This window comes from Prunus persica, chromosome G3 (genome assembly GCF_000346465.2).
Source record: "Prunus persica cultivar Lovell chromosome G3, Prunus_persica_NCBIv2, whole genome shotgun sequence".
Classification (NCBI taxonomy): domain Eukaryota; kingdom Viridiplantae; phylum Streptophyta; class Magnoliopsida; order Rosales; family Rosaceae; genus Prunus; species Prunus persica.
In genome coordinates this window covers 2,122,886-2,139,082 of record NC_034011.1, presented here as the reverse complement: position 1 = coordinate 2,139,082, position 16,197 = coordinate 2,122,886, and the positions used below count along the sequence as shown (strand labels likewise).

Here is a 16,197-nt window from a genome sequence, read left to right as displayed (position 1 = left end):
CATTGCATTTTCTTTTTCTTCTTAATCATTGTCCACATCTCTGGATGGCGCGTCCTATTAGGAAAGCACATAGTACATGCTAGGCTGAATTTCTGACCATGCCTGCCTGAACTAAAGTTAGACCAATCTAGTTAATTTGAAGTAGAATGACTCACTGGTCCAGGCAAGAAGAAGCTATACAAGAAAAGAAAAGTTCAAAGGTTAATCTATATAGAACATTGGTTTGATTTATGGTTACGTAATGGCATAACATGCAGGCTAGTAAAGTCCTGTTGTACTTTATGTTTGTATTTTGAAGCTGTTGTTTTAGTTTTGCTTAAGTTTTCTCAACACTTTAAAATTCTGGGGTGATCTGGAAAATTCAAAATACGCTAGATGCAGTGTACAGGTCCTGCTTATGTATCATACTGTAGCCTTCTACTCTTCGTAGTGCTACCAGTGTTAGTTTTGTCTTGTGTCTTACTTATATTTCATTTGTATTGCTTCAATTTATTGTTTTTTATAGTATTAAAATTGACAATGTGAAACAAACAAAATGAAGCAGATATTAAAGTACTGTTTTATCATTGTTTACCACATAAAAATGCTTTAATTGCCCACTTACCAGCTATGCATACATGTGTAGAAGTTTGCATATGCATATATAAACATGTCCTTGGTGTTAGAATATAAAATAACTGTGCATTCTAACAATTTAAGCTTTTAGGAATAGTGTAAACCAACAAACTTATCATGGTGTTAGAGAAGGAGATCCCAAGTTTGAATCCCTGTATTTTCATCCCCTAATGTAAGTTAAATTCCACATTGGGCTCTCTACATGTGGGAAGAGGTCCACATGTGAGTGGGACTGTGGGAGTGATTGAATATGAAATAATCGTTGGTTCATATCCTAGTAGTTTCAACTTTTGAAAACATTGGTGAACCAACAAAATTTATCAATTGGTAGACTGCTTAGCATCATGAAACTGCTTTTAACTTTTTATTTTTGCTAGTTTAAGAGATAGTTTGGTTGTTCTCAGTTGGTTTGTTGTTTGAAAAGATTCTCAGTTTTTCTTTTAATTTCAGGTTTATATCAATGTATCATCACTTAATGCTCATTTCTCCCCATCCCTATATGCTGCAATTCTGGGATTAATTGCTTACCTAGTTGCTCTGCAATCGAGCTCTGAATCTGTATCCTTGGAAACTATTGATTCATTTAATGTCGCATCAAAGGGATCGAGGAGTCCTGTTTTCGGTTTCTCTACCAATGTCAAACTGGAGACAGTCAGCTGTCGTGTAGAACTTGAAAATGAGAAAGAAAACAGTACATCCATTATGCTTGTGTTCCAACAATTGAATATCAGGTATTTTTACTTGTTTTTTATTTGTGGTGGTGTATACGTGTGGGTTTGCCTATGTGTTTGCACTCTTGAGCAGACAATTACATCCACTTGCATGTTTTACCATTGATTGCGTAAACTGATAGCACATTGCATGCCAGAGTTGCAAGTATCTCTGCCACCGGATTGTAATGGACTACCCTTGTATTTTCTTCTTTTTGATTTGTAAAGTTCAGAAATGTTATTGGCACTCCAAAAGAGTCATTATGCACGCCTCCCTTAAAAGAACATAGGGGGAACTTGTATATGAAGAAGTGCAGGATGGCATTTTTGGAGTGCCAATGAAAGCTTCCATAAAGTTCATATTTATCCAACAAAATTGTATGTTGCTTGTAGCAGACAGTACCCATGTATTTGGGCATTGAGGTTACAATTTAATTTTCCAAAATTGAATATCATCAGCTTGCTCTAAAAAATGGAGGTTCATGCTGAGTTGTTTAAAATGCAGCTATGCTCTTACAGAACTTGAGAAGTTCTGGATCTGTATGGAAGCATTGAGGATCACCACTTCTCACTTGACTGGTGAAAGTAATAGCCCTATTCTTCATTCAAATGGGAATCAATCTTCTACAAGTGCTTTACATCAACATGGTATTGGGTTGAGCAACCGTAGTGATGATTTTGCCAAAAACATTGTAAATACTGAAGCATGCTTTATTTTACAGTATGAGTCTCTTAGGAAGGAGTCAGTTCATAAAAAATGTAGAATAAGCTTGAATAATGCTGATGTACACTGTTACCCAAATGTAATCAGGCTTCTGATTGCATTTTTTGATAAGCTATCTACATATGGTGCATCTGATCATGGTAACCTGCCCTCTAGCTCAACTGTGGATGCTGCGAATCCAGAAAAGGTTAATGGTTTTGGGTTTCAAAGGTTTGGTTTCTCGAACTTCATTGAAACTGGGTCCTCTGAGCATGCAAGCATACCTTTAGATCATTTTCCTTTTGTTACGATATGCAATTCTGGTTCCCTTGGTAGCCTTGAAAGTTCTTTGCTTTATGCCAGTCATGAGTGGAGAGAATATTTCTGTTTAAGGGAAGGCAGAATGTGCTGTCCACAATCCAATACAAAGAAGGTATCTGAAAATTTTCAAGCCACACCATTAGAGTCCGCATCTGTTGTTGAAGCGTCTGATGTGGATGGGAGTTCTGCTGATACCAGCAGTCTGTTTGTCATTGATATAACTCTCTGTGAAATCAGAGTGCATTTTCATGATTCTTCATGCATCGTTGGGACGATTACCTTGCCTACATCTAAGTCATCCGTACTCATTTCTGAAAATTGCTTTGATATATTGTGTTCTACAGAGGGATTAGTTCTCACTTCATCTTGGTACCCACAGAACTTACGTCAGTTTCTGTGGGGGCCCTCACTTCCCAGTTTATCTCCTATTTTAAATGTACGAGTGAGTAAAGAAAAATGTGGGCCTTTGAGTTCTCGTATTGAAGTAAGCTTTGGCGTTCAGCATGTATATTGCATTTTACCTCCTGAGTATCTGGCAGTACTAATTGGTTACTTTTCGTTGCCTGATTGGAGTTCAGATTCAAATGAGCAGCCTGTCATTGTAGGGTGTGAATATACTGAAACTGGAAATGAGTGTTCCCTTGTATATAAGATTGAGATACTGGACTCTACTTTGATTTTGCCCATGAAAAGCAATGAGGGTCATTTTCTAAAGACTGAACTTCAGCAGTTGTATTGTAGTTTTATTGATAGCAGCAGTTTAAATAATGTATTGAATGATATTCCTCCTGAATGTTGGGTTCCTGCACATAAACTTTCTGAAAGAAATCACTGTTTAAATTTATTTGGACGAGACTTGTTCCTGTCATTCCTTTCTTTAAAGGACGATGGACGCAGTTACTTAAAGTTTGATCAAGATATTGAGCATGTAGATATTCCACTAGTTGCACCCCTATGTGCTGATGTTTGGGTGAAGATACCATGTGAAAATGAATCCTCAAGTTCTCCCTCAACCATCTGTGTCATGACGAGGATTAAAAACTGTCAACTTATGGCTGAGGGTAAGAGTTTCATATTTCATATTCAAGTTCTTAACCAAAATCACTTCAGTATTAATATATTATGTTACCTGTGTGAAGTTCTCTTCACAATAATTTTTTTTTTGCATGTATGAAGTATTAACCCTTCTCTTTTTCTTTACAGATGCTCAATTCTTTCATGGATTTGAGGGACTTCTTGATGCCATAAATCAATTTTCTGAAGTTTCTGATGTATCTAAATGTTTCAAATCTGATGTTCCGCAGTTTCTTCAGTTAAAGAGGACTTTAGAACAGAATAATGCAGTTTCACCTGTCATTTCAAGCATTACATTTACAGAAGTAAGATGCTATTGCGATTCTTTGTCAATGCAGTTAAATCGCTTTGGAAAAGGCTTAAAAGAACCTATTGCTAAGGCGGAAATGCAATTTATGTGTTCTGCATCATTGAGAAATGACGATCTCTTAAGTGTAGTGCTTAGTTTTTCCTCACTAGCTTTATATTCATTACCTGATTCTGTCGTATTAGCAAGATTCAAATCCATGTGTTCAACCTCAGCAGTTCTTGATTTTTCTCTTTCAAAGGAAACTCATGGTGAAATGGAGCTACTGGTTTCTTTGCCTTCTGTGGATGTGTGGTTATATTTGTCTTACTGGACTGATGTAATTGACTGTTTGAAATCTTATCCTGGACAATTATCCATAAATGAGCCTGACAATTTAAAGCAAGATGCTGATGTTCTGTTTGTGAAGTCAGAAAATATTTGTGTTACATGTCACTTTCCTGTCTGGATTGGTGATGATGGTTGGGAGGAATATCAGGTAGATGAAGGTCATGGAGAGGGCCATCCAAATTATTCATCTAACAGAAAAAACTTTAGATGCCTTGCAGTTACTTTGTGCAGTAAAAGTAGTGAACTTTTTGTTGATGGAAGAAATGTGAAAGTGAAGTCCAACATGGAAAAACTGAGTGGCATGGTATTGTTGAGCGAGGAGGAAAGTGGTCAATCATGGCCTCTTTTCCAGATTTGCCAAGTTTTTTTGGAAGCTCAGACTAATAATAACCAGATGGAGCTTGCACATGTTGAAGTAGATGTTCAATGTGATCATTTAGATGTATGGATTTCACATAGGATTCTCTACTTTTGGCACGGCATACCATTCAATGTTGGTGAAGGAGGTCCTTCTCAATTTTCTTATGGAGGAATTGATTTTAAAGTCCAACTTAAGAAGATTTCGTTTCTGCTAAGTGATGGAAGGGTATGCAGACCTTCTTCAGTACTGAAGCTATAAATTTTCTTTTTTTCCATAGTTTGCATATCATCTGATTTATATTCATTGTTATAGGTAAATCAAGGGTATGTTTTCCTAGTTTTTTTTTTTTTTACTGTTTGCTCTTGTATTTTTGTGATGCAATGCTTGGTTTCTCATGGCCTTTTATTTTGTGTGATTGTCTTTCTTCAACATTTTAGTGCTTGATCTATTTTATAGTAGAGCACTGTATTGAATATCATTTTGATTGGTTTCATCACACATGCAACTTTGGAATTTCTTACCGCTGAGGAGAAGGAAATAAAAAGAAAAATAAATTGCATTTGAGATAATCGACATGTTTGTGTCCTAAATGCATGAGGCTTGCCATTCTAATGATTCCTTTTTGCGTTTATGTAGTGGAGTTGTAGTGGACCGCTGTTTCAAATTCTTATGGGGAACATCTTTTTGCATGCTAATATGACTCAAAACAACCTCAAAGGTTCAGTCAATGGTGACCTTCAAGTGAACTACAATAACATTCACAAGGTATATTTTGACGAACACTTTCACATGCATTTCAATAGCAATGATATTCTAATAGCTTCTTTCTTTAATGACTGAAGGTCTTCTGGGAACCTTTTATTGAACCTTGGAAGTTTGAGGTTGATGTGATTCGAAAGCAAGAGATGAGTCTCAACAGCTCCATTTTGACAGATATCAATATCAAATCAACGGCGCACCTTAATCTGAACTTCACTGAATCCCTTATAGAGGTGTGAACTTCACCGAATCCCTTAGCCTGCTATATCCTTTAATTTGCAGTACATCTAATCTAAAAGTCTCAAGCATCTTATAAAGGGTGTTATTGTCAACCTATGAAATGTGAAGGTTTTTTATTATTTTTTATATGCAACCTGAATAGAGCACCTGTTTGAAGTCACATTGTTATTCATTGCACAACTGAAACACACACATTGGAAAGGAGTGAAATGGGGGCTTGTTCATATAAAACATTTGTACATCTTACACCTATCTGTGAGGAATTGAAAAGATGATCCCCCTTCATGAATACTAAGTATGGCTATCATTTCAGTAGTTGCCTTCGTTGTTAGTTATGGATTTGCGTCCCCTCAAATGCTCCCTAGAAAGAAATGGTGCCCATCATATATCCTTGTCAGAGAATATTCAAGTATATACATATAATGTATGGTCCCCACATTAAGAGATATTCCTTTTGACAATAACCATAAGGGATCGCACTGTTGGGGCCATCCTGCAATGTGGTCCAGTCATCCTAACCGTCTAATTTTTAGATTCCCATTCCAAAATCAACCCTTCAATAAGTCAGCAAAACCAGAAATCATTTGACCATATCATTATCATAATGGACACTTCAGTACCTTTCAGAAGCAGTGTATTCATCTATTTATTTTGTCATAGCTAGATGAGATGACCAAATAGTTTCCGATTTTGTTAATTATTTTTTAGGATGATCCTTGAATGGGGTCTTTTTTAGGATGGCTCAAATCATTGGATCACATTGAGGGTGGTGGCCACATTCGATCCCTTTTGGTTCTTATCACAATATACGAATCAACTTTAGACTCCCTATTAATGACATGTTACTTACCTAGAACGGTTAATAGAATTATTCCGATTACTGACTTCCCTTATGTTTACTAAACATGGAATCAACAAGTATGTGAGTCCAACATTACGATTTGTAATCTAATACCTGAAAAACCTGGAATTAGGTTGATTAGAGGGTAGTTGATCTCCCCTATTCCATACTTCCCCGATTCATGACTTGCCCTATTTCAAGTAAGTAAACATGCCATAATGACCTTTGAACCCATGCAAGAGTTGCATAAATCTGGAAGTTACAAATATTTTAGCAACTATGATGTTTTCTATGTAGTGAATTACATTGGTTTTCAATAAGTTGTCAATTTTGTAGCCCATCTCATTATTGTTTCTTAACAGTGTGTGTTCAGAACATTTGAGATGATTAAGGATGCATGGGTTCTGATAGGTCCAAATGATCTTCCTGAGAGCCAGAAGTTATTAAATTCTCCTTATGCTGAATACACATATGCAGGAAAATACGCTCCTTATGTACTTCAAAATTTGACATCTTTACCTCTATTGTATGACGTTTATCGAGGCCCAATTAATCCTGATGATTTTGGTGTCTCGGAAATGAAGAACAGAAAATATGTGCAACCAGGTTCTTCTATTCCAATCTATATCAACGATACTCCCGAGGAACAACTTATTAATGTTAAGCCAGCTCACTTTTCTGAGAGGCTTTTTGAGCAGAAGGCAAATGGGGTTGCTCATCAGTATATTACCATTCAATTTGATGGAACATCAGTATCTTCTGATCCTATCTCAATGGATCTTGTAGGACTTACCTACTTTGAGGTTGATTTTTCAATGGCATACGACGACAATAGGGGAAATAATAGAACAAATGCCATTGGTGGTTTTGTTGTTCCTGTTGTGTTTGATGTTTCGGTACAGCGTTACACCAAGTTAATACGACTGTACTCAACGGTATTATAACAACTCAATTTATGATATGATTTTATGTTCTTAGGGTATCCCTTACACTTTATATCCATGCAGGTTTTACTTTCAAATGCATCTTCAATGCCACTGGAGCTGCGATTTGATATTCCATTCGGTGTGTCCCCAATGGTAGGAACAGAAGCCATTTTTCATTTCTATGACCTATGATAGTTAGTTAGTTCAATACATTAACAATGCCATATTTATGTTACCGTTTCAGATCCTAGACCCAATATACCCTGGTCAAGAGTTACCACTGCCTCTCCATTTGGCTGAGGCTGGTAGGATTAGATGGCGTCCAATTGGAGATTCTTATCTCTGGAGTGAAGTTTATAACCTCTCCAACCTGCTTTCACAGGAGAGTAAAATTGGATTTCTTAAGTCCTTTGTCTGCTATCCCGCTCATCCAAATAGTGATCCCTTTCGATGTTGCATTTCGGTTCGAAATATCAGCTTACCTTCATCTGTTAGGTCGAGGAAGACCTTTTCTCCGCATCTGAAAAGTACTTTAAAGCAATCAGTTGTAGATGGTCAAATATCACAAAAGTTAGAGGAGTCAAAGAAGCAATTTGTTCACCAAGTGACTCTCAGTATCCCTTTAGTAGTGAATAACTACCTTCCCAAGGAAGTGACATTGACGATAGAAAGTGGTGGGATTACTCGGACTGCATTTCTTTCAGAGGTTTGTATTGTGATGTTGCCAAGTAGATCTGTCTTTCACTGAATAAGGAGTTCTCTGCTGCTTTTCATTTTCTTCATCCTTGTAAAGATTAATACCATTACCCAGGAGAGTTTTATTTTTTGTTTGTGTTTTGTGTTTTGTGTAGGTGGAAACTTCCTTTCATAATGTTGATCCTTCGCATCACCTGAAATTGGAGATCCTTTTGCATGGCTTCAAGCCAGCAGTTTTGAATTTCCCACGTAATGAAACATTCTGTAAGATGGCTAAGTTTGCTGGAGCGAAGTTTTCACTCTCTGAAATTGTGGCCTTTTATACAGACTCATCAAACGGTAGTTCAGTTATTGTTATTGTTTCTGTTGAATGTAACTTTATGCTCAGTAGGATTGTTGATGGTATTGGTTTTACTTTGTTTTAGGTCCTATATATGTTACCGTGGAAAAGGTGTTGGATGCATTTTCTGGTGCCAGGGAACTTTTTATTTTTGTTCCCTTTCTGCTGTATAATTGCACTGGTTTTCCTCTCTTCATTTCAGAAGCTTCCAGTGAAATGAAAGGAGTAAGCTGCTCTGTTCCATCTTGTTATTATATGGCTGAACAAGAACTGCTTCATGGAAAAAAAGATGGTCTCAGTCTGGTATCATCTAGCCATCATCTTGCTACAGATTCACATGGTCTGGGGAGTTCCTTGTCAAGAAGTCACATTGTCTCAGCTAGAGAGAATGCTAATCCTCACAAAGAAATATTTCTTAGCAAACCTTTGAATCCATTGAACTCTCAAGAAAATTTTCAAGAGCTTTCAAGCAGAAGTGATTTAGACCGTCAGAATTCTCTTTTTAATAGTTCACAGAACCAATCGAGTTCAAGCTGTCAGTTGACCTTAAAAGATTCCAACTTTTATGGTTATGAGCGTGGAAGAGCTAGGGCATGCATGTTCTCTCCTAACCCCGTTTCTTCTGTTGGTGAAGTTACAGTTAGAGCGAGCAGGTGTCTGCCTGAATATCTAACAGAAAATATGCCAAATTCTCTATGGTCAAGTCCATTTTCCCTTGTTCCACCTAGTGGTTCTACTACTGTCCTTGTTCCTCAACCATCATCAAATGCCGCATTCATGTTGTCTGTAACTTCTAGTGCAGTTGCTGCCCCATTTGCTGGGAGGACAAGTGCCATTACTTTCCAACCCAGGTAACAGTAACCATCATTCACCGATATTTTAAATCATATGCTTTTTCATTTCTGTATCTTGTTAAAATTTCTTTATTTTGCAGGTACATTATCAGCAATGCATGCAGCAAGGACGTGTGTTATAAGCAGAAAGGAACTGATTTTGTTTTTCATTTGGGCATAGGAGAACATTCTCATCTTCACTGGATGGATACAGCCATGTAAGTTACGTTTTAAATGCTGAATCATCTTGGCTTTGTTGAATAGGTTGAATGCATGCTCAAGTTTAAACTTTAAGATGAGAAATACATGAGATGAGATATCTTTCATGTATATTATCTATCAGCCTTCTTTTTCTTCCCTCTTACTTGCTTGTTCATATTTCAATCTTCTGCAGGGAGTTACTGGTTTCCATTCGTTACGATGAACCTGGATGGCAATGGTCAGGTGGCTTCTTGCCAGATCATCTTGGAGATACTCAAGTGAAAATGCGGAATTATCTTTCTGGTTCATTAAATATGATACGTGTTGAAGTGCAGAATGCTGACGTCTCCATGGGAGATGAAAAGATTGTTGGAAACTTCCATGGAAATTCCGGCACAAATTTGATTCTCATATCAGATGATGAGACTGGGTATATGCCCTACAGAATTGATAATTTTTCGAACGAGGTTGGTATAACAATTAATTTTAACAAAAAACTAGTTTATATTTCAGAATAGTTTATGTATTACCTTGAGTTTTACTTCTATTTTCTTGTTATCCTGCTTCATAGAGATGTGATTGTCATTTGTCATTTAATTCCTTAGTTTATCTGTCTCTCTCTCATAAGTATTTGCTAGCAGTGTCATGTTTTTTAAATTAGTAGTTGTTCATTATCTGGTTTAAGGAAAACCTCTGTTTGGTTTCACATTTAGTTGAGCCGTAAGCAAATGCCAAAATGCATTGTTGTGAACTACTTTTGAGTGGAGCATTCTTTCTAAAGCTTAGTGAACACGTTTTTGCATTTTAACCTTATCATACCATTTACTAAAATGGTTTTGTTGCACGTCTTGGCACTTTTTAGAGGCTAAGGATCTACCAGCAGAGGTGTGAAACTGTTGAAACTACTGTTCACTCTTACACATCTTGCCCTTATGCCTGGGATGAACCATGCTATCCACATCGTCTCACTGTGGAGGTACACCTTTTTTTGTGTGTGTTAACTGTAATAATAGATAGTTTATTGTGCTTACTAAAGAGTTTTTTGTTTTTGTTAGGTACCTGGAAAACGTGTTTTGGGGTCATACACTCTTGATGATGTAAAAGAGTATAGTCCAGTGCAATTGCCATCATCTTCTGAGGTAGTTACTTCCCCTGAATAAATTTTCGTAACTAGCACAATTAAATTTGTTGTTTGAGAACAGTTTGTTGCATGTTGTGTCAAGATTTTCTCCCATCTTCTGAGGTAGTTACTTCCCCTGAATAAATATTCATAAATTAGCACAGTTAAATTGGTTGTTTGAAAACAGTTTGTGGCATGTTGTGTCAAGATTTTCTCCCATCTACTTCGTGTGTTTCAACCCACGCATAAATTTGGAAAGATTATTTGCTTAACCTATGTAGTTCACTTTTTGAAGCTTGTTTGCTACAAATGGTGGGATACATATTGTTAGCTGGTTGTTTGAATACTTGCTGGAATTTATTGTATTTGGAAATAAAGTTGTGTGTATTACATTGATGTTGTATCAAATCACCACACATGCTTCACATGTATGATTATTCTCCTTCTAAGCTTCATATCTGCATTCTATTTGGATGTTAATTTGTCCTAACTTTTGTAATCAGAAACGTGAGCGAACATTGCATTTATCCATCCATGCCGAGGGAGCAACGAAGGTTCATCTCTTATACCTTGGCACATTCCATGAACTTTCTATCACTTATCTTCATTAGCTTAGTGATTGTCTTCCTTTATTGCAGGTCCTCCATGTTATTGACTCAAGTTACCATATTTTAAATGACATGAAGAAGACAAGTGTCCCTCGCTTAAGAGAGAAAAGGAATGATGAACAGAAACAGGACAAGTGTATAGGTTTCATGGAAAGAATTTCAGTTGTTATTCAACACATTGGTATCTCCATGATCAATATTCATCCACAGGTAGGGAAATTGTATCTTCTATCAGGTTCCGTGGAGCTTTGTCAAACTATGGCTAACTGTTGTTTCTTTTGTAGGAATTGCTTTTTGCTTGTGCAAAGAACATTACAATTGATCTCGTACAGAGTTTGGATCAACAAAAACTCTCCTTTCAAATCACATCATTGCAAATTGATAACCAGCTGCGATCTTCTCCATATCCTGTTATTTTGTCTTTTGATCGTGATTACAAAAGCAATCCCATTGGCCATGTGAATAAGGATGATGTCACGAAACAAAGAAGTGAAAGAAAGCTGCAAAGGACTTCTCACAGCTCTTTTGAACCTGCATTCTACCTTGCTGTATCAAAGTGGAGGAAGAAAGATGTCTCATTGGTTTCATTTGAATATATAAGCTTAAGGTGTACATTTCTTCAATTAAAACAGTTAATCTTCAATTAAAACAGTTCAGATAATTTGATAACTTTTAGTGCTTATTGTTGTCTGTTTAATAATTGCAGAGTTGCTGATTTCTGTCTTGAGCTTGAGCAAGAATTGATATTAAGCCTCTTTGGCTTCATCAAAAATGTATCTTCAAGGTTCCAGAGTAGAGTCTTTTCATTATCAGATCCATTCTTGGGCTCTCATATTAAGGATACGGGTTTAATGGATTCCTATGCAACAGTGAACCAACTTCACTTAATGACTGTTCCCGTTTTTAATGAAAGCCACAAGCCCAGACTCTCACTACCTTCAATAGTTCCAATTGGAGCTCCATGGCAGCAAATTTACCTTTTGGCTAGAAGACAGAAAAAGATCTATGTTGAAGTGTTTGATTTGTGCCCCATCAACTTGACCTTAAGGTGGCTTGCAAATCCATAAAAAATGCCTTTGGAATAGTTGGAAATATCTTAAAATTTGCCACTTGACAAGTTATGAATTTTGTCTCAACAGCTTTTCCAGTGCTCCGTGGATGCGTAAAAATGGGATTCTTACCGCTGGAGAATCTGTTATCCATGTAAGTGGCATAAATATTATCCTAAGAGAAGCTTTAAATAGTATATAATATAATTGCATAAAAAGTAAGTTTCAAACTATTTATATTGTCTGAGCTGTGTACATGCATTTGAGGCAAAAAATGAGGTAATGTATGAGTAGATGTCATATAAGAAGGAATAGGCTTTCGATCTCACAATGCTGTACACAGACACAGACACCCACATACCATGTGCCCGAAGACATACATAATCTCTTTGTTTACTTTCTCATACTTACAATGATACTTAATTGCAGAGAGGTCTTATGGCTCTTGCTGATGTTGAGGGTGCACGAATCCATCTCAAGCAGTTGACAATTGCACATCAAATTGCTAGCTTGGAGTCTCTTCAAGAGATCCTTGTAAGGCATTATACACGGCAACTTCTTCATGAGATGTATAAGGTAAATGTTAACATTAGACCCTAAACATTTACCTACTAAGGTGTCTAGAGACACTTGGCAATAGTGAGCAATTTTATTCTCTTAGTCACAATTGGTTAGTTAAACAGGTTAATTATTTTGGCAACCCTGAGTTTAGGGGAAGTTTTTTCTTTGCTATCTTTCCGATTGGAGAGCTGGTGCTCCTAGTAATGCCTTGTTCTGTTCTGCTGAATACATTTTTGCTGTCTTTTTGTTTTGTCATGAACTTCGTGTATATGCTTCTTTTATTCAATGAATTTTGTTTCTTAGTTATAAATAAAAAATTTTAAAAATCATTATAGATTTGCACTTCTTGAGGTTTAACATGTTTTCTCATAACCCTTGTAATATCTGAATTTACACCCCAAGAGATTTCAAATTTGTTGCTCATAACCTGTGCAAATCACAGGTAACTGACATGAAAAAGCTGATCAAAGGACTAAAACACCCTTACAATGTTTTGGGTTAATAACGCAGATGCACCCCTAAGGTTTAAGGTGTTTTCACATAGGTCTCATACACTTCTGAAATTTCAGAGAGAGCTCCTGAGATTTCAAAGACCTTAGAGCATTGTGAAGATTATTTTTTTTTTTTTGAATAGAAACATTGTATTGATGAACATTCTAATAAAAACAGGTTTATTGATTATTTAGTTGTGATCCACTTCTTGCAAGTTTGTTAGAACTTTAACCTCATCAATTATGCTCGGATGCCACCACATCGTGTATGGTTGAAATTTTTTAAAACTCCACCATTCACACTTGTGCTTAAAGCTGGGTTTACCAAAAGGGATATCTTTAACTTACACCTGCTGGTTGCAATTGTGCTTCAAACATACGTTGGGGCTCATATCTTGACCTATATATATGCAACTGTACGCATAATTCAACATCTGTTCAGCTTCTACTAAATCCATAGCCTAGTATTATGGCACTTTAGTGCAGGGCATGTAAGTTTTTTTTTTTTTTTGCCCCCTCAACATAGGGCGCATTCCGCTAGTCTCTAAAGAGTCTATGCGTAGACTAAATTTCCGTCTGTGTGGACTGCTGCTTCTTAGGACTTGGATTGCTCATTCTAACTGTTACATTGCTCATCATGCAATGAATTACCTATTTTGCAGGTGTTTGGTTCTGCTGGTGTTATAGGCAATCCCATGGGATTTGCAAGGAGTATGGGGCTTGGTATTAGAGATTTCTTGTCAGTGCCTGCCCGGAGCATTTTTCTGGTAAGTTTTGGAATTAAAAAAAAATTACTTTCCTCTATTTATCAGTATAATCATTCTTTTATCCTTTGATAGAGCCCCACTGGACTTATTACTGGCATGGCACAAGGCACCACTAGTCTTTTAAGTAATACTGTCTATGCTATAAGTGATGCTGCCACACAGTTCAGCAAAGCTGCACACAAGGTAACTCCATACCTAACGACATTTTGTGGTCCATAGTTTAGTTTCTTCTTTAAATATTAATTGGATTTTTATTTGTAGGGCATTGTGGCATTTACATTTGATGACCAGGCTGTTTCAGGAGTGGAACAGCAGCAGATTGGTGTAGCGACTCACTCTAAGGGTGTGATAAATGGGGTGTTTGAGGTATGTCGATAGCATATCAATTTGTGCAGTAATTTGTTAAATGCTGAGGTTTATTCAATTAATTTCTCTTTGTTGATTCCAGGGACTCACAGGTCTTCTTCAATCACCAATTAAAGGAGCTGAGAGACATGGTCTTCCTGGTGTCCTGTCAGGTAATGCAATACAGGGATGCATTAATAATAACATTATCTTGTTTGCCTTCATTATGATCGGCAGCTAACAGAATAAAGGATGTTATCACCTTAAGATGCTCAGGTGTTTAGATATGGTTGCCTGGCTGTTGATAATGCTCTCATGTTCTCCATATCTATGGTGCAGGCATAGCTTTAGGTATTACAGGACTTGTGGCTAAACCAGCTGCTAGTATTCTTGAAGTTACTGGAAAAACTGCACAGAGTATCAGAAACCGGAGTAGGTTCTATCAAATGGGGCAACAGCGCTTTAGGGTCCGTCTTCCAAGGCCTTTAAGCAGGGAACTTCCCTTAAGACCTTACACTTGGGAAGAAGCTGTTGGAGCATCAGCACTTGTAGAGGCGGATGATAGTTTTAGGCTCAAGGATGAGATTTTGGTCATGTGCAAAGAACTAAGACAAGCTGGTAAATTTGTCATCATTACACACAGGCTTGTGTTAATTGTAAGCTGCTCAAGTCTGCTGGACTTAGGTAAGCCTGAATTTCGAGGTGTTCCTGCTGACCTGGAGTGGGTAATTGAATCGGAAGTTCGTTTGGAGAGTGTTATACATGCTGACTGTGATCAAGGAGTAGTACATATAGTTGGAAGCAGTTCAAATATTCCTTTGCGGCAAAACCAGCAAGCTAAAAGAAGCAGTGGAACAGGAGCAGGGCGTTGGAACAATCCTACTGTTCCTCTCATTCAGACAAACTTGGAATTGGCGCACCAAGAAGATGCAGAAAACTTGTTACAGAATTTATTGTCTACGATTGAATTGGGAAAGGAGCAAGGGTGGGGTTGTAGGTATCTTCTGCATCGAAGTAACATTAAATAAGTCGGGCGGAGCATAATTATACACTTGTTTGAAGGATTGAATTTTGCACAATGCTAGCAGGCCAGAGGACTTGTTACAGATCTTGTGATGTTTTACAATGGAGTAATGTCAACTAGGTCTAAAGTCGAGCTTCTTTATCACAGTTTGAAGGACTAAATTTTGTAGGAAGCGTGGTGAAGGGAGTGAGAAATGAGTCACTTGTATGATTTTATTTTATTTTATTAACTCCCCCGATAGGAAAGCAGCATTAAGAATGCCAGCCAGAGACCTTTCCCCGCGTTATGTCTTACACAATGTAGACTTGGAATTTCCAGTCTGGTGTTCGATATGTAATTTCTACAGAAGCCAAAATTTTGTACAGTAGAAAGATATAGGTTAGTTTTTCATTTCCTAATTTGAGGAAGTGTTTTGCATATATTTACTTGTGAATTTGTGGTTACTGAAACATTTAATGTATAAAATGTTAGTCAGAAGTTCAAATCAAATGAATTCGGAAAATATTTTTTTTTTTTATCACCTCTTCAGGTGGTATGTCTAATTTGTGTTGCTTGGGACTCTTGATTTTCTCCTTTGTTCTACTTATATTGTAGTTTCTGACTGGAAAATTAGGAGCAGAGGTAAGGAAAGAGAGTGGGGTAAAACTGACGTAAAACATGTGTATATATAACCCCCAGGTGAATGTGACCGGTCGGGAGTGTTTCGGTAGGAAACGCCTTTGTTCATGAGCATTTTTATTGAAACAACTTTTTAAATTTTTAAAAATCTAAGTGATTCCTTGAAGAACACTTAAAAAAATTGACAAGTGTTTCTGCTCTTCTAAGCTGCAAGCAAGGTTATAAAATTGGTAAAAGAGGCGCCATAATCTCTTCTCGTTCTCTTTTAAAATTTACAAATTATTAATAAATAAGAAGTTCGAAACGAAAAATATTGAGATAAGGGGTAAATAAGTAATTTCATTAAAGCTTATAGAT

The 16,197-nt window shown here is 36.9% G+C and overlaps 1 protein-coding gene across 5 annotated transcripts in view; it reads left to right on the top strand.

Moving 5' to 3' along the window:
• LOC18782062 overlaps nt 1-15,739 on the top strand; it is a 29,503-nt gene extending 13,764 nt beyond the window's left edge. For 4 of the 5 annotated variants that reach the window (XM_020560272.1, XM_020560273.1, XM_020560276.1 and 1 more), the window contains 25 exons: nt 1,066-1,346; nt 1,831-3,410; nt 3,553-4,646; nt 5,058-5,186; nt 5,264-5,413; nt 6,624-7,196; nt 7,269-7,340; nt 7,432-7,893; nt 8,039-8,222; nt 8,309-9,074; nt 9,158-9,274; nt 9,451-9,724; nt 10,120-10,233; nt 10,313-10,396; nt 10,881-10,931; nt 11,016-11,195; nt 11,270-11,592; nt 11,692-12,033; nt 12,125-12,188; nt 12,464-12,610; nt 13,749-13,853; nt 13,926-14,036; nt 14,115-14,219; nt 14,302-14,371; nt 14,538-15,739. In XM_020560272.1, the coding sequence (XP_020415861.1) occupies nt 1,066-1,346; nt 1,831-3,410; nt 3,553-4,646; nt 5,058-5,186; nt 5,264-5,413; nt 6,624-7,196; nt 7,269-7,340; nt 7,432-7,893; nt 8,039-8,222; nt 8,309-9,074; nt 9,158-9,274; nt 9,451-9,724; nt 10,120-10,233; nt 10,313-10,396; nt 10,881-10,931; nt 11,016-11,195; nt 11,270-11,592; nt 11,692-12,033; nt 12,125-12,188; nt 12,464-12,610; nt 13,749-13,853; nt 13,926-14,036; nt 14,115-14,219; nt 14,302-14,371; nt 14,538-15,226 (8,067 nt within the window). In that variant the 3' untranslated portion in view covers nt 15,227-15,739. The remainder of the gene's footprint in view (nt 1-1,065; nt 1,347-1,830; nt 3,411-3,552; nt 4,647-5,057; nt 5,187-5,263; nt 5,414-6,623; nt 7,197-7,268; nt 7,341-7,431; nt 7,894-8,038; nt 8,223-8,308; nt 9,075-9,157; nt 9,275-9,450; nt 9,725-10,119; nt 10,234-10,312; nt 10,397-10,880; nt 10,932-11,015; nt 11,196-11,269; nt 11,593-11,691; nt 12,034-12,124; nt 12,189-12,463; nt 12,611-13,748; nt 13,854-13,925; nt 14,037-14,114; nt 14,220-14,301; nt 14,372-14,537) is intronic. The other variant, XM_020560275.1, reaches the window with a different exon arrangement.